The sequence below is a fragment of the Acyrthosiphon pisum genome, chromosome A2 (assembly GCF_005508785.2).
Source record: "Acyrthosiphon pisum isolate AL4f chromosome A2, pea_aphid_22Mar2018_4r6ur, whole genome shotgun sequence".
Lineage (NCBI taxonomy): Eukaryota > Metazoa > Arthropoda > Insecta > Hemiptera > Aphididae > Acyrthosiphon > Acyrthosiphon pisum.
The window spans coordinates 63,816,059-63,841,866 of record NC_042495.1 but is presented as its reverse complement, the minus strand read 5'-3'; the positions used below and the strand labels follow the sequence as shown (position 1 = coordinate 63,841,866).

The window sequence follows — 25,808 nt, the reverse complement described above, 5'->3', positions numbered from 1 at the left end:
GTTTATTATTATAGCCTATTATAGGTATGCGTATACATGCATAATGCCGTAGCTGCAGGAGAACGGTTTGAGGAATTAAGAAAATAATTATAAATAATATTATGTTGTATAAAATTATAGAAACCGATTGTAGGTGACTACGAGAGTGAAGAAACGAAAAACGTATAATATTATTACTAATTTTATATTTTTAATGTTTAGTATTATTTATGGGTATAAGCAACACGGGTAATAGGTGTATCGCGTGCACCACGGACATTACATTTTTCACGATCGACGGACACGCGTTCTGACGGCGTTAGGCTTTTATACCGTTCTCAAGATGTGCTGTGGACGATCCACTTTTTACCACAGTTCCATATAATCAGGTAATACTGTAATAATAATACAATTAATATACAATATGATAGAGTAGATGGTATAGTTGGTAGGTAGTCGTCAAACACTCAAACGTGAACGTAAAATATAAATCAGTGAATAGAGAATACTGAACGCCGAACGGTCAAAATTTGTGTAAAGTACATAATAATATAATATAATATTATTAATTATGAAATTCCGTCGGACACGTTTGGAACCCCTGGCCCGCCGATTGATTACTAGTTTCGACTGGAGCGTGGGCGGGAGGGGTTCGGGCGAACGGGTGGACTGCGGGACTGCGGAGTGTGGTTATAGTAGTAGTAGTAATAGTAGTAGTAGAGTGGTACGAACGTAAAACTCCAGTGAGTAACGTTCTACGCCGTCGGTCATTGGCGCGTCTGTGGCACACGAGTGGAGCGTCCCGGCATCGTCGTCGGTCGGTTTTTGTTCAGTTTGTTGTTCTCGTTCGTGTTGTGCGGGTGAAGGGGAAGCGGTTTCGTAGTGTCCGCGGCTATTGCGTTCGTTTTCGGGATTCAAAACACAATGGCGTCCTGCAGTCCAACTTTGTTTCAAATTTCGTGTCTTCGTGAGCGTTTATTCTTTTTCTGAAATATACTCGGGTACATTTTGCCGCGAAAGAAACATTTAATCACGTGCGTCCGCCGTCCGTGTAATAGTAAAGTTCGCGCGCCGTTTACTCATCCTCGGCCGTGATAAGAGGTTTTCTTTCCTCTCTGAGACCAGTTACTTAATAATTTAATCTTCTTGACGACCGAACGGATCGGTTGTCCTACACTTAGTATCATTTGACTATGGAGGCAAGTCGTCCCATCGCAGGTATACCGTACTGTCTGACTTGTCGAACGGCGCGATGCTAGTTGTAAAGCACAACCATGTCGCGGTGTGCTTGCTGCTGCTGCTGCTGCTGGTCCGATCGGCGTTCGGATATTTGCTGGTCGTATCCGACACGGACTCACCGGGGCTGGTTCTGTTCGATGGCGGCACACCGTTCTATGACCGGCCGGCCAGACGGTATGCGTTGAACCCGGAGAAGAGCGGTGACTTCGTCGCCAAGCTGCTGCGCGTCGACCACTACACTGGATCGGTGATACTCGAACGGCCGTTGGAATGCGATGGTTTCAAGTATCCAGACGTGTTTACGTTCTATGTGGATTCTACTTCAAACGACACACTGGAATATATGTCCGTACCTTTGAGAATGGTCATCAAGGGGTGCGAAAAAAACAGTAAGTCCTATTCTGTTCTAGATACTTGCATAGTATGTTGCACATAGGCGCAAATAGACAAATTATTTTGGGGGGACTAAAGCCCCTCCTATAATATTTTCTAAAAATTATACATGCTCAGTACTAATTACTGACTTTTGAACTGGGGGGACTTGGCAGAAATTTGGGAGGACTAAGTTCCCCCAAGCCCTCACCTATTTGTGCCAATGATGTTGCACCTCATGAATTTAGTAATTTCTATTTGAACTTGACAAATTTGTCTAAAAATATAGGTACTTATTCTTGAAAGTCTAATATATTATCTAGAGTGGGGTTTCTCAACTTGTGGTACGCAGAAAATCGCACTTTATAAAAAAAATGGAATGGACCATTCACAATATATATTATTTGGTTTTTTTGATATTAAATAATAATATAAATAACCTCGTAAATAACAATTGTACATATTTAATTTTATATTTATGAATTAAATGTTTGTATTATCATAATTTTGTAGTTCCTATTAAAATTAATTTCGATACATGTGAAATAACTCGTGAAATAACGTATTGATTATTCATTATTGATAAGCAAAAAAAAAAAACGTTATTTCGCCAAGTAGTTCCTACATGAAAATTGAGATAAAAATTGTCAAACTGTATAGGTGGTACGTGAATATAAAAAGGTTGAGAACCGCTGATCTAGAGGATTTCACTGACAAGGATACAAGATAAATAGTTTGTAATTCATTCTTTGATCACATTGTTATCATAAGTACTAATAAGTACACGAGTAACTACATGACTGCATTCTGTTGATTTATTTGTATGGATTGGGTTAGCATTATTTGTTACCTGTGAAACTTAATGAAATATTGAAATGTATAGGTTCTTTAATCAAACATTCTAGTCTTCTAGAGCAGTGTTTCTTAAACATTTTTATTTGTGGAACCCTTTTTTATGTCCACTTTTACCGTGGAACCCCTACTTTTTTTTTAGATTTTTTTTATTTAGCTTTCAACAATAAGTTATTACAGCTCGACAATAAGAACCCATAATTTGTTTTAATAGTCATTTTTAGCGTTATTTTATGTAAGGATTATTTGCAATAAAATTTATAGTAATTTCATACAATAATAATGTATAGGTACCTACTATATTTAATTCAAAAAATATTTTAAATAACAAACAAATAGGAATTCTAAATTTTAATCTCGATTTTAATTTTAATGAAAGTTTTGAGGAACACAGTTTAAGGAATACTGTTTTTAAGTACCTAGTCAGGCACGTATTCGGGATATTTGTTTGAGGGGCTTATAATTTTTTCTTCTTTTGTTACAAACGACACATAAGGAAACAATCGCCCGCAATTACCAATAATTTTTATACCTAATCATTTTTTTTTTCTATAAATCTAAAAATAACTTTTTGTGAAATAATTGATCGGTGATTATCACTAACCGAGACAAACCTTATCATCTACAGTTATTAATTTCTATCCAACATAATAATTCAATTTGAATAGAACAAATCAAAACGAGTAACAGACACAATTATTAGGTAATTAGCAATAATTGATTAGGTACAAAAATTGTCTAGGGGAGCAGGAAAACAGTAAAATATTCAGTATTTTGTTGTCACCAAACCAGGAAAATATATTTTGTCAGTCAATCAAGTACCTAATCAACTTGATTCTTTTATTATTTATCAAAAAAAAATTGTTTTTCTTCTAGAAATATTTGGTAATTAAGAAAAAATAACATAAGTTATTAAAGTTTGATTCAGGGACAACGTTGGCCGTCCCGAAATACTTTATCGGGACAATGGGATGCTATATTCAAAAACAAACCGTTATAGTCCCGGCCAAATCAGGCAACCCTATGTTTGCAACCTATATAATATTTTTATTCCAAGTAATGCAGCCAATTACAACTGTAGACCTGTCGGTTGTTTTAAATTTGATCTTCGCTAGATAATATTTTTATCCATCAAGATGTTATTTTTACGCCATGTAGGTATTTAAAATTAATGTTTGAACTCATGCTTGAATTAGCTTAATTATCACCATAACATTTTGTTTTATGATCTAAAATAGGTTAAATTAGGTAGAACCTTTTATTCATTGTTTAACTTTGATATTTTGTCATGTTATAAATAATAAGTATTATTTATTCCTATAAAATATCCAAGGAAAAATTCATCACAAAAAATATATAAAATCCAATAAAACAATATTTTCTTTTCTTTTAGAAATAGATTCACTATTAAACACTCGAATTGAACTTGCCAAGAAGTGGTCTAGCAAAACATTGGTCTCAGTGGTTTTATCAGTGTTAAAGTAAGTAAACAATTTTGTATTAAAAATTAATGTCATTATTTTTAACTATATATGTAATCTATAGTCTTAAATTTGGCACTGGTGTTTCAATGGATGAAGTGAATAAAAAATGTTGGCGGCAAAGTGAATTTGTTGCACCTCTTGGACCTTCTGTGATACCTCAAAGTGTTTATAATGACTGCAAAATACGGTATTTGGATATTAGTGACAATAGATTTAGTGTGGAGTCAAAAAGTGGCGATCTTGTGGTAGCTGAAAACTTTTGTTCAACACTTGATCCAATGTCTATCATTGTCATGATTTCTTATGAATGTGACGTGAATAGTGAAATTGTGTCACCTTCAGAACATTATATTAAGGTATATATTTTTTTAATTAATAAAAAAATTATTGTTTTTTTTTTATTTATGTTTAATTACCAATTTCTAGATGATTTTGTGGCATAAACGAAGTGTAACTGAAACTGGGCGTGTACGAAGAGAAGTAGAGATGGCTGATAGTGGACTTCAGTTTGAAAGAAGTCTATATGTAGCTAGTGTAGCTGAAGAACTTCCATCTGGTACAATTGTTTGTAGTGTACATGCAAGAAGTATGCCTCCAAATAATAATCCAATTGAGTACCAGATGAGTCCAATCATCGATACTAGGTCACATGCAATGTTTACCATTGATTCTAATTCTGGTTTAGTTACAACATTGGTATCATTAGATAGGTATGTAGTCAGTTTATTTAGACAAATTTTTACAACTGTTTTATACTTAACTGAGGTAGTAGTGTAAACTCAACCACTTTTTTATGTACCTATGCCAGCTGAATATAATTATTCTTTTCAATAATAAAAATGTTCAGATTTAATTTTTAAAAGTAAATGTATTGATACTAGTAACAATCAGATACATTTTATTTTTGGTTGAGTGACTATCCATAAAAATAAATAAAACTTCTTTTTGAGTTAAATTCTTATGATGTTGTTTTAAGACTAATTTCTTGCCAGTTCACTTAACCCGTCGTTGGTGACGCTATGAGTATTTCGCTCACATAACTGTTATTTCGGGAACCATTGGCTTCAAATTATTTTGTTTATATCGATATTTTTGATATGCTCATACAAGTTACTAATGGAAATAAATACGTGGAAAATATCTAATCTATATATTAACTGTCCATCTTTTTACCATTAAATGTCAACAGTTACCAGTATTTCGAGCAGTATTCGCTCGCCGGGGATCGGCGGACAGTTATTTTAGCCAAAACATACCAATATTTCTTCCATCATACTGATCAACCTAGTAATGTGATAATAGTTTTTAAAACTGATTTGGATTCGTTGTTATGTCTACTTATAGATTAGTCAGTCCACTTTTCCCAATTTCACCCTTCCAACAATAATTAAATGTGAACTAATACGTCACTAATGATGTGAAAACATTAGTGTCACCAACGACGGGTTAAAAAAAATATGTAGCTTGGTTTAATTCTGATACAGCTTAGTTATTTTAATAATAAATAATGTCTGGTAAAATACAAGTTTAGTATACTTAGTAGTAACATTGTATTAAAAAATTTTCAGAGAATTCATGGATGTTCATTATTTACGAGTAATTGCTATAGATACATCATCTCATCCATCTACAGCAACTACAACTCTTCAAGTAAATGTTGTGGATGCCAATGATCATTCACCTGTTTTTGAATCTGCTTCTGGCATGTATGAAGCTTCTGTGAGGGAATCTGTTTCTGTTGGAACTACAATTATTACCATACGAGCAACAGATCTAGACATAGGAGTAAACTCTCAAGTATGGTTTAATAACTATCAATTTATAATACTGGTAAATATTTGTTAACATTTAATTTTTTTTCAGATTGAATATTCTATTGAAAGTATATCAGGTGGTGGAATAAACTCTAGTGCAGATGAAACTTTTGGAATCGATCTTCGCAGTGGTGTGGTTAGTGTAAGGCGGAATTTAGATCGAGAAGTATGTGAAGTTTACACAGTCATGGTTAAAGCAAGCGATCAAGCAGCACCACCATCACCAAGACGTTCAGCAATTGCTTCACTTGTAGTAAAAGTATTAGATGATAATGATAACTATCCACAATTTTCTGAACGAGCTTATACAGCTAATGTTGCCGAAGACCTTAATCCTAACCAAAGACCAGTTATCTCCACAATTAAGTAAGTTTCAGTTTAATACAATTAACTAACATGACCATATTCTAGTTTTTATATTTTTTTAATACCAAAAAAGTACCTATACTGACTACACTTGAAATGAAAATTATATTTAGTGGTTTAAAATATTACTTTGTTTTTATTTTCAGTTATAATAGTTTTTCACTATAACAGTGATTTTATCATTTCAATTATTGGGTAATAATAAAAATATTAATAATATCATTGTTGTGAAAAAAGTACAGAAACTGTTTGCTACATTTATTCACTTAAGTCGTACAGTTTAGTTCACAAGCTTTAAACAATAAGATAATACATAAATTATATTGTTAGTTTTTAAGTAAATAAAACAATCAGTTATTAATAAATATTCTTGAAGAATTATAGATACATTTGTGGCAATATGGATATTAATTCTTTGTGGACCATTTTGTCAATTCAATTAATTAAAATTAATTTCCCAAAAATGATTATGTTATAAATATAGTTGAATTATCGTTGAATAATTGTTGTATAATCTGAGACTAACCGTCAACACCAACTCAATAAAAAAATTAAATTAATATATTAGATTCAATTAAATCTTAAATAGTATTATTTTTAAATCTTGCTTTTAAAATGTAATTGATTGCAAACCTCTGAAGTACCTTTAGGACTTGTTTAACAAATGTTCAATTTTGATTATTATTGGAAAACATGTTAATTATAATTTTATTTTATTAATTAGAAATACGTTATAATTATAGAGCTACTGACGCTGATCAGGGTTTGAATGCAGTTGTGAGATATGCTATAATTGGTGGTAATACACAAGGACAATTTTCTATTGATAGTCAAAATGGAGAAGTTTCATTAGTAAAATCATTGGACTATGAAGCTATGCGAAGTTACCGACTTATGATAAGAGCTCAAGGTATGCACTTAATCTAGAAAATAGAATAATAGTTTAATATGTATATTATAATAAATTAATATGTTGTTTTTATAGATGGTGGAAATCCAAGTCGTTCCAATACCACTCAATTACTAGTGAATGTAAAGGATGTTAATGATAATCCTCCTAGATTTTACACTTCACTTTTTCAAGAATCTGTATTAGAAAATGTTGCTGTTGGATATAGTATTGTAAGAGTGCAAGCATATGATGCGGATGAAGGAGAGAATGCTGCTTTAAAGTATCGCATTTTTCCAAGGGACTTTGAGGGTACCCTAGCCGAGAACTTACCAATTACCGTTGATGAAAAGAGTGGTTGGGTGTATACTACTCACTTATTAGATCGAGAAACTAATCCGAAATACCAGTTTCAAGTTGTGGCTGAAGATGGAGGTGATCCACCCAAATCAGCTACAGCTAGTGTTGTGGTTACCATTCAAGATGTTAATGACAATGAACCAATTTTCCATCCAAAACAATATGATGTTGTAATTAGTGAAGACTCACCTCCAGGAACGCCACTTACAACCGTCATGGCTACTGATCCAGATGAAAACCCAAGGTATCGTTATTGACGTTATTAGTAATTATTATCACGTTGAGTGCCTCAGTTGATAGATAGTTGATAACTGTGACATAACCCAATGACTGCATTTACGTGTAATCAACACATTACTGGCATCTTTATGGCTTATAATTCACTTGAGTCTCATGGAAACGCTTTCATTTTTATACGCAGAAACTTTACTTCAACTGACATAGTCACGGAACCCAATTTGATGCTGTGACTACTTGTGCAATGTGTGTCATATACTATGAGCCATTTATCAAACTGAGTCTTATCAAATTTTGATTTATTTATACTAACATTTTTTACATTTTTTTCATTATAATTTTAAAGATTGCATTATGAAATAGTCAGTGGAAACTTGAGAGGAAGATTTGCAATTGCTACTCATAGTGGTAAAGGTTTAGTAACTGTTGCTCAACCATTAGATTATAAACAAGAAAAGCGTTTTATTCTATCGGTAAGTGTTTAATATTATAAGTTTAACTAATAGATAATACAACATAAAATACTATATAAACATAATATAAATTTTAATATCAAAAAAATTTACTTATTTCATTGGATGTACGTATCAAAATGTATTATTTTAATTGGTACTATATTTATTATTCACACAATGACAAAATTTCATTAACTTATTTAACCCTTGGCTATTTTTTGTTAATATTTTTATATTTTTGTTAAAAATAACAAATAAACAGTTCAATATGATATGATGATTTTAAATAGGTATTATAAAAATAAAATTTAGAAATATATCTATCGTATAATATAATATAGAATATATCTTCAATTAACCATTTTTTTTTTCTTTATTAAGTATAATCAATATCTTTATTTTGAACAGTAAACATGCAAAGTATTTCTATCTACAGCATCATGCATAATATAATGTTATAATAATTATTATTTTGAAAATATAGGTAACAGCAACAGATTCAGGTGGCTTATCTGATACTGCTACAATTTATGTCAATGTTACTGATGCTAATAATTTTGCTCCAATCTTTGATAATGCACCATATACTGCTAGTATTTACGAAGATGCTCCTGTTGGTTCTACAGTTCTCGTTGTTTCTGCTACTGACGGCGACGTTGGTCAAAATGCTCTAGTTAGTAAACCCAGTAGTTAAAAACATTTTCTTATTTATGTGTATTTATATATATTATGCCTTTTTAGATCACTTATTCTTTAGCAAGTGGCTATGGCGATGCTTCTGAGTTTACCATCAATGCTCAAAGTGGTGCTATTGTCACAACAAAAGCATTAGACCGCGAAGTGCAAAGTGGATATTTACTTACAGTTACAGCTAGAGATGGTGGTAATCCTCCACTTTCAGACACCACTGATGTAGAGATTTCAATCACTGATATCAATGATAATGCACCACAATTTTTTAATGCATCATATTATGGTTCAGTTTCTGAAGATGCTCTTACTGGCACTAGTGTCCTTCAAGTACAATTATTGTTTATTGTTATATGCATTAATGATTTGTTTTTAAAACATTGTGATTATATAGGTAAGTGCATCTGACGCAGATTCGGGTTTGAATGGTCGCATAAAATATGCTTTAGATGACGGTGTAGAAGCCTTTGTTATTGATCCCACTTCTGGAATTTTAAGAACTGCAGCTTCTTTAGATAGAGAAAGCATTCCTCAGTATAATATTCATGTATTTGCCATTGATAAAGGTTCACCATCCCTCTCTACAGCCGTAAGAAAATATAGTTTTAAGTATGAAACTGTTGCTAAAATGTAAAATTTTTTATAGGTTCCTGTTACCATACGTATTGAAGATGTAAATGATTCACCGCCAGTTTTTGAATCCGACAAATTAGTCATGTACATTCCTGAAAATTCACCAATTGGTTCTACCGTAGGAGAGCTTTATGCTAAAGACCCAGATGAAGGACCTAATGCAATTGTTCAGTATTCTATTATTGGTAATTTAAAAATATATTACATATTATTATTATGCTACTATCGTGGTTCCTTAGTATGATATTATAGTGGTGGTTGTAATAAAATTACAACTAAGATATAATGGACTGAAACAACATAGTGGGCGGGTAACGGGAATTGCAAAAGGTTCTTTTGATATCATCAAAATTGAATGTTTTCATTGCTACCAGTAATTTTATTTTGTATCACATTTTATATCATAGTCTGTGTCTTATATATAGACTTTATACTATAGACTGAGCATGGCTACAGTTCCAGCGGTCTAACATGAGCACGTTGAGCTTAGTATACAACTTACATTGCACATCAATACTAGAATTTTTTGATTTTACAATAATTGTTACTATATCTGTATATTAGCTAAATAACTATTTTATCACCTGTGTGCAGTACTTTTTTTTATATATTACAGGTTGTGATTGCCTGTCGTGATCATAACTATTATTATTGTTAATATTATTTATTAAAAAATGTTGTATCTGGACACTCATGTGAAAAATTATAAGGTATGATGTCGGATTTTACACTTTAGATTCTGAACGGAGCGATTAATGTGTTTATTTTATTTGTGATTACCTTTCGGGACATTAAAACTGTTTCAATTTTCTTCAACAGCATCTTTTCTGGTAGGAAAGTGAATATATTTAGTACTTTGGAGGATCAACAGTAACAAATATTACCAATAGTTTTCAAAAGCGTCTAGAAATACAAACAAAACAAGGTTGGCAAGTAGGTGTTGCTCTGCTGTACAGTAGGTTACAAATGGGTCACTGTAATAGGTTAATTTTGAATTCAATGATATAATATCATTATATATAAAAAACGATTCTGATCGAAGACTGTTGTCAGTCAACCTATATAATATATAGGCTGACTGACAAAGTAATATATATAATATATATATTACTAAGTATATAATGATATTATTGTGAATAAAGTTTTTTATTTACCTATTTACGTGGAGCTTTGTTTTGAATTTTCAATCTTTAGCTATGAAAGTTGAACATTTTTAACTACAAAATTATTTTTTAATTTTAAATATGATACATTTTGTTAAAATTTAAAGTTTAAATGTTAATAAAAAAATTTTCTTTTCCTGTATTTTTAATATTTTTCAACTGCTATTTTAACAATACATAAGGAGCCTTGTATTAAATTTTTACGCTTTTTGACCAAACAAATTAAATTTTATTGACATTTATAGAAACAAAAAACTAAAAAAAAATTTTAAATGGAAAATGTATGTAAACAGCTCAAAACAAGTCAAATTATTTTAAAAATTGTTTCATGTATAGAAAATGATAATATCGTCCCTGTTCATGCAAAGTACACTAAGTCCAAAAATCGGGTTTTCCTGTTTATTGTTATATAAAATTCAGTTAAAAAATATCTATAATATGCTATATTCAACTAAGTCCCATTATTATTTAATAATGTTTAACAAACAGTTGAAAATGTTAACTAAGTCCATTTGATAGTTTCCTAAGTACGCAGAAGACACTAATCCACACATTCTCAACAATCATGTTTTTGAACGGGGACGATATAACATTCAGTAAAAATTGCATGTATATACGATCGTTTGTTTAAATTTATTTTGTCGAAAACCAATTTTAAAAAATTACTGTTTTTTCTTAATTTTTGTATTGTTTTTCTCTGCGCTTTTGAAAACTATCGAGAATTTCAAATTTTGACCTCCCGAATGCATCAACTAGATTCACTTTCTCATCAAACAAGATACTGTTGAAGTAAATTGAAGCAGTGTGACTGTCCCAAACAGTGATGACAGACACAAAAATTTAAAAATTTAAAAAAAACTTCATTGTAATGTTAAATTAATCAAAACGGGTTTGAAGTTAGACATTGGATACCTGTAAATTAATAAATTCTCGTACAACAATTTTCTTATTTTGTTATTACTTATTATCAACTATTAACTGTAGCCACTAGCCGTAGGTAATTGAAAAAGATATAATGATAATTTATTAGATAGCTTAGTAATAAACTTTGATGCTTGAGATTTACTTTTTAAGGTGACACTCATTTACCTTCCTGACCAATTTACATTACCATTTGTGTGGGTTATTCCAATACAAACATGAATACATTTAACTATTTGACTAAGTGTTAATCCACTTTTTCAACGTTTGTTGAAGTCAGTAAAATTACAAAAACTATGCTACGTTGCTACATGCTACCCATGTCTTGTTGTCTGGCAGCTTCTTTTTTACACCAAAAAATGGTGATCCACTCCTCATTACGACATTTTCTTATTTTTACTACCTAAAGCGCATCAACTTTAGTTCCCCAAAACAATAAAAAATTATATGATTAATGTAATTTTTTTTTGTAGGTGGAGATGATGCTAGCAGTTTTTCTTTATTAAGAAGACCTGGACTTGATAAAGCTGAATTATTAACTTCTGTTGAGCTAGACTATGAATCAAATAAGAAAAAATTTGAATTAGTAGTAAGAGCATCATCACCTCCATTACACTCTGATGCTCCATTAACAATATACTTGACTGATGTAAATGATAATGCTCCTAGACTTTCTGATTTTCAAGTTATTTTTAATAACTTTAAAGATTACTTTCCTACCGGAACATTTGGTCAAGTTCCTGCATTTGATGCTGATGTATCAGACAAGCTTATTTATAGAATAATTTCGGGAAATAATGCTAACCTAGTACAATTAAATGAATCAACTGGTATGCTAACCCTATCTTCACAGTTGAACACCAATGTACCTAAAATTGCTTCGATGGAAATATCGGTTACTGGTAATTAGTTTTTACTTGATTTTGGTCTTATTTGTACTTATCTTATTTTCATGTTAATGCTTTTTAGATGGAGTGAATGAAATTAAAGCTACTATGACCCTAATAGTGCGATTGGTCACTGATGAAATGCTTTTTAACTCAGTAACTGTTCGATTAGCTGATATGACCAAAGAAGCTTTTTTATCTCCGCTGTTGGAATTTTTTACATCTGGATTAGCAGCTATAATCCCATGCCCAAAAGAAAATATATATGTATTCAGTGTACAAGACGATACAGATGTTGATGGTCGAGTGCTCAACGTTAGTTTTTCAGCAAAACAACCAGATGGTATTTTTTATTCTCCTCAATTTCTTCAAGAACGTGTTTATTTAAATCGAGGAATACTTACTCGTTTATCAACTGTACAGGTAATTGTTTTTAACTTACTACTTTATTTTTAGAAACTAAAATAATAAAAAATAATAGTAAAATATTAAAATACAATTCCAGATTTTACCATTTGAAGATAATTTATGTGTTCGAGAACCTTGTTTGAATTTTGAACTGTGCTTAACAGTTTTAAAGTTTGGTAATGCTTCATCTTTCATTAGCAGTGATACTGTTTTGTTTAGACCAATTTATCCAGTTACCACATTTGCATGCCAATGCCCTTATGGTTTTACAGGTAAAACTATATACTCAATTTTTTAACTGTAAATTGTAATGATTTATTTACTTTAGGAAGTCAAAAATATTACATGTGTGACACTGAAGTCGATTTATGCTATTCTAATCCTTGCAAAAATGGTGGTCAATGTCGAAGCAAAGAAAGTGGATATTCTTGTATCTGCCCACATCGTTTTACTGGCGACAACTGTGAAATAAATTTGAAACATGATGAATGCAAACCAGGAATATGTCATTCAGGGGCCACTTGTACCCCATTAAAGAGCGGTGGATTTTTATGCGATGATTGTTCTCCAGCTGGTACTTTTGAACATTATGATGAAGTTTGCCGACTTCGTTCTAGAAGCTTTCCAAAATCTTCGTTTTTGACCTTTCCATCATTAAGACAAAGATATCGGTTACATATTTCCCTAAAGTTTTCAACATTAGAAGAATCTGGATTGTTATTATACAATGGTCGATACAACGAACGCCATGATTTTATTGCTTTAGAACTCGTTGAAGGAGGCCGTGGGATGCAGTTTTCATTCTCTCTAGGATCTGAAGTTACTTATGTAATAGCTTATCCACCAACTAGTGCAGTAAACGATGGTCTTTGGCATTCTGTTACAGTTTCTTATATCAATCGAGTGAGTAATATTATATTAAAAATTTGAAATACATATTTTAATAACTTTTACATTATAATTATTTTTAAGAGTGCTACTCTGAGCTTAGATGATTGTGATGTACCGTTGACTGTAAAATATGGGTCAAAACTCGGATATTCCTGCGCTAATGTTTCTACTCAAGTGCTAGAAAAAAGGTAATAATGTCCAGCATTATTGAAATATAGTAATATTTTAAATAATTGTTTATTTTTAGGTGTGAAATATTAACAGAAAGTTGTCATCGCTTTCTGGATCTAACTGGTCCACTTCAAATTGGCGGACTGCCCATGTTGCCAGACTCTACTAGTTTTCAAGTGAAAAGTAAAGACTTTATGGGATGTATTGCTGACGTATACATTGACTACAAACTACTCGATTTGAATAGGTTTGTAGCAAATATTGTTATAAATACTTAAAATGTTATCCACATGATATGGTTGTTTATAATTGTTTGTTTCTAGTTTTGTAGCTGATAATGGTACCATCATTGGTTGCCCAGAACGCAAATCTTTATGTGTTGATAGTCCTTGTAAAAACAGTGGTAGTTGTACAGATCACTGGGGTACATATAAATGTGACTGTCCTAAATTGTGGGGAGGAAAAGACTGTAGTCATCGTAAGTAAAATATTTTTATTACATAAGAAATGCAATAATATGTTTTAATCTCTCCATAACATGTATTGATGTAAAGATTAATGAGTAAATTATTATTGGTTTAGCTATACAAGCTCTTTGGCGTTTTTCGGGAGATGGAATTGTAGCGTTTAATCCATTATTGCGTACTATTCAATTTCCATGGTATACATCATTATCATTGAAAACTAAAAAACCTAATTCTCCAGTAATTTCTGTGAATATAGGACAAAACACTACTGCTCGAGTTTATGTTAGTAGTTTACGTTACATTATTAATGAGTATTTTAACTTACAAATGATATGCATTTTTAGTTGGAAAGTGGTTATATTGTCTATGTGGTTGATGGCCAAAAAGCTGTATTCAGCAGTGTGCAAATCAATGATGGCGATTGGCATAATTTGGAAGTAATATGGCAGAATACAGGTGGTGTTAGATTTGTTTTAGATCACGGAATTCGTTCAGTTGTAAAAACACTTAATGCCAAACTTCAAGGGCAATTTGTTGGAAAAATCCAATTAGGTAACTTTAATGAAGATTCAACCGATATTGATGAGAATATTGGATTCAAAGGGTGTATTAAAGTAAATAAGAATACATTTTTTTTTTTTTAGTAATATTTTTATTAGAACTATACTTATCAGTAAAATAATTGGTGTATTGTAAAATTTAGGATGTTCGAATTGGTCACAGTGGAGGAACAACTGTATTGGAAATACCTGAACTTATGATACGTGTTAGCGAAAATTGTGATCAAGATAACCCCTGCAATGGAAATAAATGTCCAAAACATAGCGATTGTATACCTTCGTGGCAAAACCATACATGCAAATGTCATACAGGTATTTATTGTGAAAACAGTTAATACTTAATAGTTAATACCTAATGATACAAAATTGGCTATATATTTATTTCTAAATATTTCACGATATCTGTTTTTAGGATTTGTGGGAATAGCTTGTGAAAGTGTGTGTCATACTAACCCTTGCGAAAACAATGCTCTGTGCATTGAAGATCGAAAAAGCCTTCGTGGTTATCATTGTCAATGTAATTCGACTACGTTTACTGGTATGTGATCATTACATAAGTGTTTTCACTATTTTTAAAAATGTATTCATGACATTCTTAGGTGATTACTGTGAGCACGAACTCAAAGAGTCATGTCCTGTTAGCTGGTGGGGACATCATCGGGGAGTTTGTGGTCCATGTAACTGTATGGTAGAAAATGGTTATAACCCTCACTGTAATAAAACCACTGGACAATGTTATTGCAAAGTAAAGCTTATTTTCTTTTAATTTATACTATTGTATTTAGTGTGTATTTAGTGTGATGTCTAATTAGGTATGTTTTTTTAATTATATACTATGATATATTTTTTTTAGGACAATCATTACACTCCTCATGGTTCTGATAAATGTCTTGAGTGTGGTTGCTACAATGTTGGTTCTTTTGATCGATCTTGTGATCAAACTACTGGTCAATGTAAGTGTCGTTCTGGTGTTATAGGTCGCAGGTGTGACCAATGCCCAAATTCCTATGCCGAAGTCACATTAAATGGATGTGAAGGTAAAAAATATAAATTTAAAATTTGATTCTTAATACATAATATAATAATAAACTAAAACATCCTTATAATCTATTTATTCTAGTTATCTATGACGGCTGTCCAAAGAGTATAGCAGGTAATATTTGGTGGCCTAGAGCGAAATGGGGTGAACATGTAACTGAAAACTGCCCGATCGGTTCTCAAGGCAAAGCCACACGCTTATGTCAAAATACTTTAGATGGATGGCAATATCCTGACATATTCAATTGCACTTCAAATTCATTTGTTGATCTTCAGAGACTCGTGAGTATTAAGTCAATAGAAATTTTTTAGATTCAATTTCATAAACTTAAAATGTTGTCAATTTGTTCACGACATATTTAAAACCAAATATCTTTATTTACTTCTAGTTGAATGGATTAGAAACCAAATCTATTAAGGTAACTACATTCGTCGCAGTAAATGGAGCTAATAGCCTTCATAAAGCAGTCAACAGTACTCAATTCCTGCACGGTTCTGATGTACTCATCGGTCAACAACTTTTACAACATTTACTATCTCATGAAGGATCTTTGTCTGGGTTGAATTTGACCCATAGTCAAGATAAAGATTATATATTAGTTAGTGCTATTCCTAATTTTTTTAATTATATTTTTTAGCTTTTTTCAATTTTATTAATTTTATTAAATTTTATTTTATTATTCCAGAATTTAGTTATGGCGTCCAGTCGTTTGTTAGACTTAAGTGAAATTGATCATTGGGAACGCATAAACAGTATAACATCACAGGGACCATTTAATTTAATGAATACAATAAATAACTATGTTGCTACTTTGTCATCAACCCAACATGATACATATACAAATCCATTTGAAGTAGTTAGTCCTAATATTGGTATGTATTTTAATTTAAAAATGTAATATTTTCTCAATATTCTATCCTCCCTAAATTTTATTTGGTATATTAACTATATTACTATATTATGCTATCGCTTCGAACCACACAAAATGCATACATTTGATTATCTTATTGAAGTACACATAATTTATTTTTAAAATTGTAGATTATTTTATAATAGTAGATGATAGATTGGCACACCATATTGATAAAAATAGTAGAGGTAGATAATATATTTACCTGGTACTAGTAATACAATTTTGAAAATTATTAGTTAGAATATTTTTTTTTGACATTAATATTTATTTATTTTTTACAGTTATTGGTTTAGATGTAGTTTCAGCTGAGAGTCTATTTGGGTTTGAACCCGAACACGAACGACCAGATTTGTCTACTTCTGCATTGACAGAAGAGAAAGTGAATTTACCTGACTCATCTATACTTCAACCAGCTATACAAGTATGTGCTCAAAACTATTTTATTTTATTATTTTTTTAATAATTTTTAATTTCAAATTTTGTTTCTATTCAGGTTTTGAGTCTAAAACCTGGTTCAGAAATATTAGGTTTAAAAAATATGGGTAGCCCTGTTGTTGTTTTACCTAAGTATAACAACTATCTTTTGGATTCTTCAAAGTTTGATAAACATACCCAAATAATGGTGCCGATCGATTTACTGGGTATTGAGCCAATAAAACATGGCATGACCACTACGAAAGGACAACTATCTAAAAATGCAGCTGTTGTTGGTTATGCACAGTATCGTACACTTGGAGCGTTGTTACCATTACGTTACGATGACACTGTTTTAAAGAGGTATTCTGTAGATCTCCAAGTGGGTTCTCCAGTTATATCATTTGTTGCTACTCTGAATCACAATAATCCTAAAAGTTAGTTTTAATATTATACATATATATAAAAAATTTAATAATTTCATGGTTAAAATTTAAATTCAACTAGGAAAACAACGGCATGTAAATGGTAAAGAAATTTCAGAGTTATCTGACATGGTGCCTTTGGATTCACCGATTCGTATCAAGGTTTGGATTAACAAAAACCCAGTTACATTGAGGTCCAATCCACAATGTGTACGGTGGTCAACATCTAGAGTGTAAGATTTCCTAATGAATTTATATGAAAATAATATTTAAAACTACTAATATTTCTCGGCTCTCACAAAATTGTTTTAATAATTAACGATAAAATATAAATAGTCTATAAGCATTAAGTACTTTATTGTACTGTTCTGCATTAAGTATTTTATGATATAAATTATATCTGAATTGATGCTTATTACATAACAAATATCAATGGTGGTAAATAATATATATTATAAGAATGGAGGATATACTAGGAAAATAAACTGAAGGGCTTAAATTGCATTTATACCTGTCATTTTTTCAATTACTCTACTCATGCTCAATGAATTGATTGATAAACTCAATAGAATAAACGTAATTTATTATTTTTAAAAAAGTACATTACTCAGGGGCGTCATTTCAACTTTTCAATAGGGATGCAAACATTTGAATCAGGCCAATTGTTCCCTTCACCAGGCCATTTATATATCCTGTTTATTTAGTGGAAATGAAAAAAATTTCCGATCGCTTCGCTCACTCATATCCCCACATTTTAAGATTCAAATACTCATTAATACTTTTTTTTCAAACATATTTAACCAATTTCATATCAATAAAAAAAGATATATTTAATAATATTTGTATTAAACAATAACATAAAAAGAAATACAAAAACTAATTATGTACTTTAACTAAGTAAATAGGTATAACAGTAAAAGTACTAAAAGTTATTAAAAAAGTGGATATCTCCTATTCTTCATTTTCCAAAATCATCCACAGCTTTATTTAAATCTATTTTATTGGCCTCGTCCTTTTCAAAGTTTATTATCATGAGATCACTGAGTCGCTCGTCACCCATAGAAGTACGTATATAAGATTTTACATTTTTCATAGAAGAAACATTATTATCACCATTATGATCACCATTTACAATGTCATTATGCACATTTTTTTTTATAAATAGAATAGTTACGCAACGAGTTTTGATAAGATGTAATACTGTAATAGATGTATTCAATACTTCAATAGGACAATAGGTTCTTATGAAAAACTCGCACCATTACAGCGCGTTTGTATCTTACATTTTATCGACGACGCGACGCGCGACGGCGCAATTATAACATTTTATACGGGCCAACCAAACATTTAAAAAAATAGGGCTGCCAATGTATAGTCTGAATCCCCCAAATGACGCCCCTGACATTACTCATCCAACTATTTTAGTTTAGTATTCTTTTAGCATTAACTTTTTTTCAATGAGAAACAATAACGTAACACAGTTGAAATATAACATTTATGAGATTATATATCATTATTTTTAACATAGACCAAGTGGTGAGTGGACTCGAGCTGGCTGTCATACAGAGTTGCCAGAAGACAATTGGTGGAAAAAAGATCCTATTTACATTAATTGTACATGCAACCAGCTGTCAACATATGCTGTTCTCACAGACGTAGTTGATGAACATGTAAATTATTTTTTTCTTTATAATAGATACCTGATAATATTCTGTATAACTTTTTATCTAATTAGTGATTTGTTCTTTTTTTTATCATCAGTACATAGTTGAATATTCAAATATTGAACTATTCTCGATTTTGGTATCATTTGGATTAGCTATCATTGCTCTCATTGTGACATGTGTACTATTAGTTGCTGTACGTGCAGGAACCAATACAAGTTCTATATACTCACATTTTGCCCTGTGTTTACTGCTCACTCAATGTGTGTATTTGGCTGCCACTCAAACTCGAGGAACTCTGTATACTTTTGAGGTATATCTTATTTAATATTTAACAATATTTATGTATTAATGAATAATGATGATGTATTTACAATTAATAATGTAATACATTTTTTTCTTTTTTTTTTTAGATATGGTGTAAGTTTTGTTCTATAACTTTACACTATTTGTGGTTAGCCACCATTGGTTGGTCTTTGGTAGCAGCACTCCATCTGTATCGAATGTTAACTGAATTAAGGGATGTAAATCATGGTCAAATGGGTTTCTATCATAGTATTGGTTATGTTCTGCCAGCCATTATAGTCAGCTTGTCTGTTGGAGTGCGTATTAATCAATATGGGAATTACTACTTTTGTTGGTTGTCTGTTTATGAATCTGTTGTCTGGAGTTTAATTGGTCCCACCTGTCTTGCTGTGGCCATTACTGTAATTGTTTTACTCCTGTGTATCAGAGCAGCATTCACTTTAAAAGATCATGTGCTCGGTTATGGAAATTTAAGGTATGAATTCATATTTAGATATAATTATGCCAATTATACACACTAATAATTAAATACATTTTAGAAGTGTTTTGGTTGTACAAGTGATCTGCGTTCCTATACTAGTTGGTGTTTGGTTGTTAGAAGTGGTTGTAGCATCAGAACGTGACACACGGCTTACATACACACTGTGCGCTGCTGTTTGTAGTCAAGGTTGGCTTGTATTAGCAGGTCTGTGCTATTCTAATGCAAAGCTTCGATGTGGAATACACCACTGTGCACTACGGCTCATTGGCAAAGAAATATCAGAAAAAAATGAGCCAGATTCTGGTATTGGTGCTATATCACCTCCGACTATAAGATCATCTTTGTCGTATCGTAACACGGGAATTACAACTACAGATGGAGTAAGAAGACCAATTGGTATATCTATGTCCAGTACTACTTCACGGTCAACTACAAAGACAAGTAGTAGTCCCTATAGGTATCATAACAGTGTTTTTCCAATGTTATCCAGTTTCTGTAAACCATTAAAACTATGAAGAATAACTTAACGAATGTTTTCTTTCAGAAGCGATACTCAATTAAGGAACACATCGACAACAACAAGTAATTATGACCATTCGACATCAGACTTGCCATCTAGTTTTCACCGAACGCAACATACATCTGATTCAGATTCTGAAGGTTCAGGTGAAGGAAGAAGTTTAGACTTAGCTTCTTCCCATAGCAGTGACGAGGATGATTCTTCTCGCCATAGAGGTCGTAGAAGTAATACTTCTTCAAATCGACCACCTCCATTCTTACCGAATATAAATGAAGATCCTGGATTGCCTCCTTCGCTTAATGTTATTACAAATTCACAATTGTTTCCCAATTTAAAACCTCTGTATGCTCCACGATGGACTAGTCAACAATATCCTACGGGTAAAAAATACAAAATATTATAATTTAAACCAATATATTTTTAATTTTTATTAAATTTATGAAAATAATGGCCATAAAAAATATACCTACTTTATAGTATAAAGTTGTAGCAATAAATAGTTTAAAGATTTTTTTATTATTTATTGTTACATATTGTCATAATTAATTGTCTTGGTGTAGCTAATAGCTGAATATTTATAGTATTACATATGTAGTTGGTTTAATTAATATATTATGTAATATGTATATTAAATTATTCATTAAATAACATAAAATTACTATTTTAAATAATTTAAATTTCTTGTATTTAAATTTAGGTGGGTACTTGTTACAAATAAATTTTATAATATATTTATGTTTAGTTCAAGAAGAAGACCATGCAGTTGTACAACATCGTTGGACAGGATCAACAATATCTGATCAGGACAATTCAGTGATAAATAATCGAATGTCTCTTGAACCACCATTGTTAAACAGTGAACACTTTGGTTATCATCACAAGAGCTCAACATTCAATTCTCTGAATAAAACAGAATCCGACTGTGATGTAGATGATAAAGCGAGTCTTGGAGACAAATACTTATTTCCTTATACCGGTATTTTTAAATATATATATTAATCATTTTTACTAAGTTAGGTTAAAAAAAATGGAAATTACTCATTGTTTGTGTACTTGTGTAAATTTGTTATAGCCGAAGAAGACCATTGTCACTCACCTTATCGAGATTTGTACGGTGATAATCGCAGAGGAAGTGACCTTTATGGTATTTCCATGCCACCGCCTATGGTAAGCCGGGGAAGTGAGAATGGATCATTACATAGTGTAGATAGTAGGTTTGTAACTGCTCGAGCTTACAGTCAACCGGTATCACCATCCACTCACGCTTCCACTTCTACTCTTAATTTACAATCAAGACACGGTTATACAAATGAGTATGGTATACAGGAAATACTAGAATCTGAGTAAGTCTTAAGCTTGATCCGATTAATGTTTAGTTTTTATTATTACTGTAATGCATTGATGTTAATTTGGTGTAGTGCTATTTCAAAAGTTATAACTAACTCGCAAAAAAAAAAATGTATTCACAATTCACATAGTACCTATATAATTATATTTAATCGTTATAAAAACGACACTTTTTGACTACACCAATTTATATAAATTATTAACTATCAACTAATAATATACTAATGTTTATTGCTCATCTTAACAAGTACATAGCTCAGCTAATTTAGCCTTAATAATATTAACATAATGATTGATTTTTAACGGTTATTTTCTTCTTTTGCATCGCTGCTATGGTGTTTGGAATTTACAGCGAAGAAGAGGTAAGTGTTTAAATATTTTACTCATCTCACATTTACTTATGAAGTTATGTCTTATAACTTGTAAGTGTCTACAGTACCATAGTAATAATGGATATAAATGATTTCAAATTATATTGTATTAATTTTAGTTACCGCATTAATTATTGTTAACTTGTATTATTACTTAAATGTTTAAAAGAGTCATAAGTGAATAAATCAGCTATTGTTGCTGAAATTCAGTGGTCGGGAGCAGCAACATTACAGTAGCACGCTACTTTAATAGTAGTAATTAACGTAGCGTCACTACAATACACCTAATGTAGTAATAAACTTTAATGCGCTTGTAATTTTTAGTTGGCGTAGCAAAGATTACCATTATTTTAACGCAACCTTCAATACTTATTTGGGTATAGTTAAAATAGTATAATAATTATTATTTTTATTTATTTATATTATAATAATGATGAGTATATTAATGCAATTTTTGGGTTTAAACCATGATAAACTCGCGTAGTTAAAACCCGTCTAGTGACCAAATGTAAAATCAGTACTAGCTATAAGCTACCAATTTTCAATTGAAACATTTAAAAAAAAAATGTAGCGTAAAAGTAGACCGCTACATTTAAAAAAAAAAGTAGTGATAACGATAGCAAGCTACTTTTTTGGTGGAGTAGCCGTAGCGTTAACATGCTACAAAAATCTATTAGCGTCCTGACCACTGCTCAAATGTGGTTTATCTAATATTAATAAAATTTACTTGCTTAAAATATTTTTTACTATGAATTCTAAGGGTTATTAGATTGGTTAGTATATTTCAATGTTCTAGACAATTTTTGAAAATATTTCATGTAGTATAATAAATTCTGAATTACTTTTGTTTTAAGAGTAACATTGTGTACAAATACTTGACTTCATAATCACCTGCGTTAATTAATTTATAACAATTATATCATATTTTGTTTAAGTCTTAATAAAAACTAGGTATATCATTCTCCAATCTTAAAACAGACGATATATATATTTATTCAATCTTAACAACTGGCTTACGCAATACATGATTATGTTTCAACGCCAGATTTAAATTTCAAGTATACAGTAAAAGAATAACATAAGAACTAATTCCACTCAATTATAAGTATTCAATCTTGTTAGTAGTTAAAAAAAAACAATCAAATATTTGACCTTTAATCACATGTATATTATCTAACTTAAAATTATATTTTCAAACGTAACAAGATTCTTCTTTCCATTATTGATATTAATGTAACAAAAAATGCAACAGATTAATTATAATAGAAAATCAGTAGTGTAGAGTTCGCTCCAACGATAGAAATATTATAGATTCTGAGCGGAGCGATGAATGTATTAATTTTACAATGATGTGTGTTTTTTATTTTTTTTTGTGTCTGTCATCACGTTTTAGGACAGTAAAAATGCTGAGATTTTCTTCAACTGTATCTTTTCTGTTAAAAGTGAATCAAGTTGGTACTTTGAGGGGTAAAAAGTAAAATTTTTCCAGTAGTAATCAAAAGTGCCGTGAAAAACAAAAGAAAAATTAAGGAAAAATGTAAATTTTTACGCAAAATCGATTTTTGCCTAATCTATTTTGGTTTTTGGTGTAACTCTAAAACAAATGACCGTAGATACATGCCATTTTGACTGAATGTTTATATTAGCATTTTCTATACACCATGCCATTTTCAAAATATTTTATGTTTAATGACATTTTCAGTTTCTAATTTGTTTAGTTTTTTATTCTATATCAATAAAATTTTATTTGTTGGGTAAAAAGGCTTGAAAATTTAATGCAAGGCTCCTAATATATTATTTCAAAGACAGATAAAAAATATTTAAAATCCATTAGCACAATTTTTTTATATGCATTTAAAGATCGAATTTTGACAACATTTATCAAATTAAAAAATTTAATAATTATTTTGTAGTTAAAAATTTATAAAATGTTTAACTTTTAAAGCTAAGGATTGAAAATTTAAAACAAGGTTCCACGTAAAAACGGTATATATATATATATAATAAATATTTTATTCACAATAATATCATCAAATATACTTATTACTTAGTAATATATAGGCTTAGTAATAGGCTGACTGACCGTCTTCGTTCAGAATCGTTTTTCCTGTATACAGGATATTTTATATCATTGAATTCAAATTTAACACCATCCATTATAGTGACCCACTTGTAATCTAATGTACAGCAGAGTGACACCCACTTGCCACCTTTTTTTTTTATCAAATTTTTTGAAATTATTTTAATCCATAATCCCGGTTAAAACTAAATCTATATACTTTTCGTACTATACATCAAATATTAATTATTTATAAAATCATTCTAAATTGGTGTTTTTTATTTTTTTTTTAAATTTAGGAAGGATTCGAGTGAAACTCCGGTGTAACGTGAATTGATATACAGTACAAAATCAACTAATTGTGGTGTTTTTCTTTTTTCCCTATCAAACTGTAACATTTAATCATGTTCAATATGTGTACATTTTCAGTAAGTTAGCATATTAATTTTTATTCCTTCCTTTTTTACTCCACAGAATATATATATCAATGTAAAATAAGTATGAACATTTTATGGTCTCAATTATTATATATTTTTTTTTGTATTTAAGGTTATATTTTAATTATATAAATTAGTCATATTATGTATACAGTGTAATACCTAGTACCTTCTATGTTTTTTTAATAAGAGTTAAAGCTAGGGTTTGCGATTGTTGTCGTATTCTCAATTAGTAATTACATGAAAGTCAATCAATTATGTTTATGAATAGAATAATATTATGTAACTATATGACATAATATTATGCATTTTATAATAAACGTCTCGCAAGCTCTAGTCGGCGTAGCCCAGAAACCAATCAGCCACGCTTCCACTGCCATGGACCTTGTACAGACAAACAATATATCATCTCACTTATAATGGACACATATCTTTATTAACATTCCAATTGACGTAACGTTGAATGTGATTATTTTATTTTATTAATTTAGACATATAGTAATATTTATATATATTTCCCTTTTAGTGCCATACTGTCCGAGTTGGTATAATCATTTGTGATACGTAGGACTAAGTTTTATCTTTAATTTCCACAAAAATACATTCACAACATGTTGATTATCACATTTTTTTAATCAACAATCATCATATTTATATTTAAATGTTATAAAGATCAGATAGATAGATAATATTATATTATATTATATCGTGTAACATCATGCTCAATATTAACCTAATTATGACCGATATTGACGATATTTTTACGATTTAAGTATAATAATCGTGATTTATCCATTTTTTAAATTTAACATTCCAAAAGAGTTGTGATTTTTGTTTTATTTAGACGTATTATATATTAATATTTATATGTATGTAAATAAAATATATTATATAGAATTTTTTTTTCATTCACGCGTGTGTATAAATTTTAAATTATATTTTTTCCATAATAATTATTGCGAGTTTTTATTTATGTGTTAATATATATGTGTGC

General features: G+C 30.5%; 1 protein-coding gene across 3 annotated transcripts; it reads left to right on the top strand.

Moving 5' to 3' along the window:
* The first annotated feature begins 690 nt into the window (after positions 1-690).
* LOC100160214 (protocadherin-like wing polarity protein stan) lies at positions 691-25,767 on the top strand. 3 transcript variants are annotated; one of them, XM_003244362.4, is made up of 41 exons: positions 691-1,607; positions 3,836-3,923; positions 3,988-4,282; positions 4,353-4,636; positions 5,495-5,723; positions 5,790-6,106; positions 6,850-7,016; positions 7,092-7,599; positions 7,939-8,065; positions 8,532-8,720; positions 8,789-9,067; positions 9,132-9,326; positions 9,384-9,555; positions 11,928-12,356; positions 12,424-12,764; positions 12,847-13,021; positions 13,078-13,652; positions 13,722-13,828; positions 13,888-14,058; positions 14,135-14,289; positions 14,394-14,560; positions 14,623-14,892; positions 14,982-15,150; positions 15,251-15,376; positions 15,438-15,583; positions 15,692-15,875; positions 15,959-16,158; positions 16,266-16,475; positions 16,563-16,749; positions 17,072-17,211; positions 17,284-17,641; positions 17,712-17,862; positions 19,158-19,299; positions 19,391-19,606; positions 19,707-20,074; positions 20,139-20,537; positions 20,625-20,980; positions 21,343-21,576; positions 21,673-21,943; positions 22,300-22,309; positions 24,677-25,767. In XM_003244362.4, the coding sequence occupies exons 1-41, from the start codon at positions 1,232-1,234 to the stop codon at positions 24,689-24,691; spliced, it is 9,498 nt and encodes a 3,165-aa protein (XP_003244410.1). In that variant the 5' UTR covers positions 691-1,231; the 3' UTR covers positions 24,692-25,767. The 3 variants fall into 3 exon arrangements, with proteins under 3 accessions (XP_003244410.1, XP_008182927.1, XP_001947627.2); XM_008184705.3 differs by lacking the exon at positions 22,300-22,309 and having other exon boundaries at positions 20,628-20,980; XM_001947592.5 differs by lacking the exon at positions 22,300-22,309.
* The last annotated feature ends 41 nt before the right edge of the window (positions 25,768-25,808 follow it).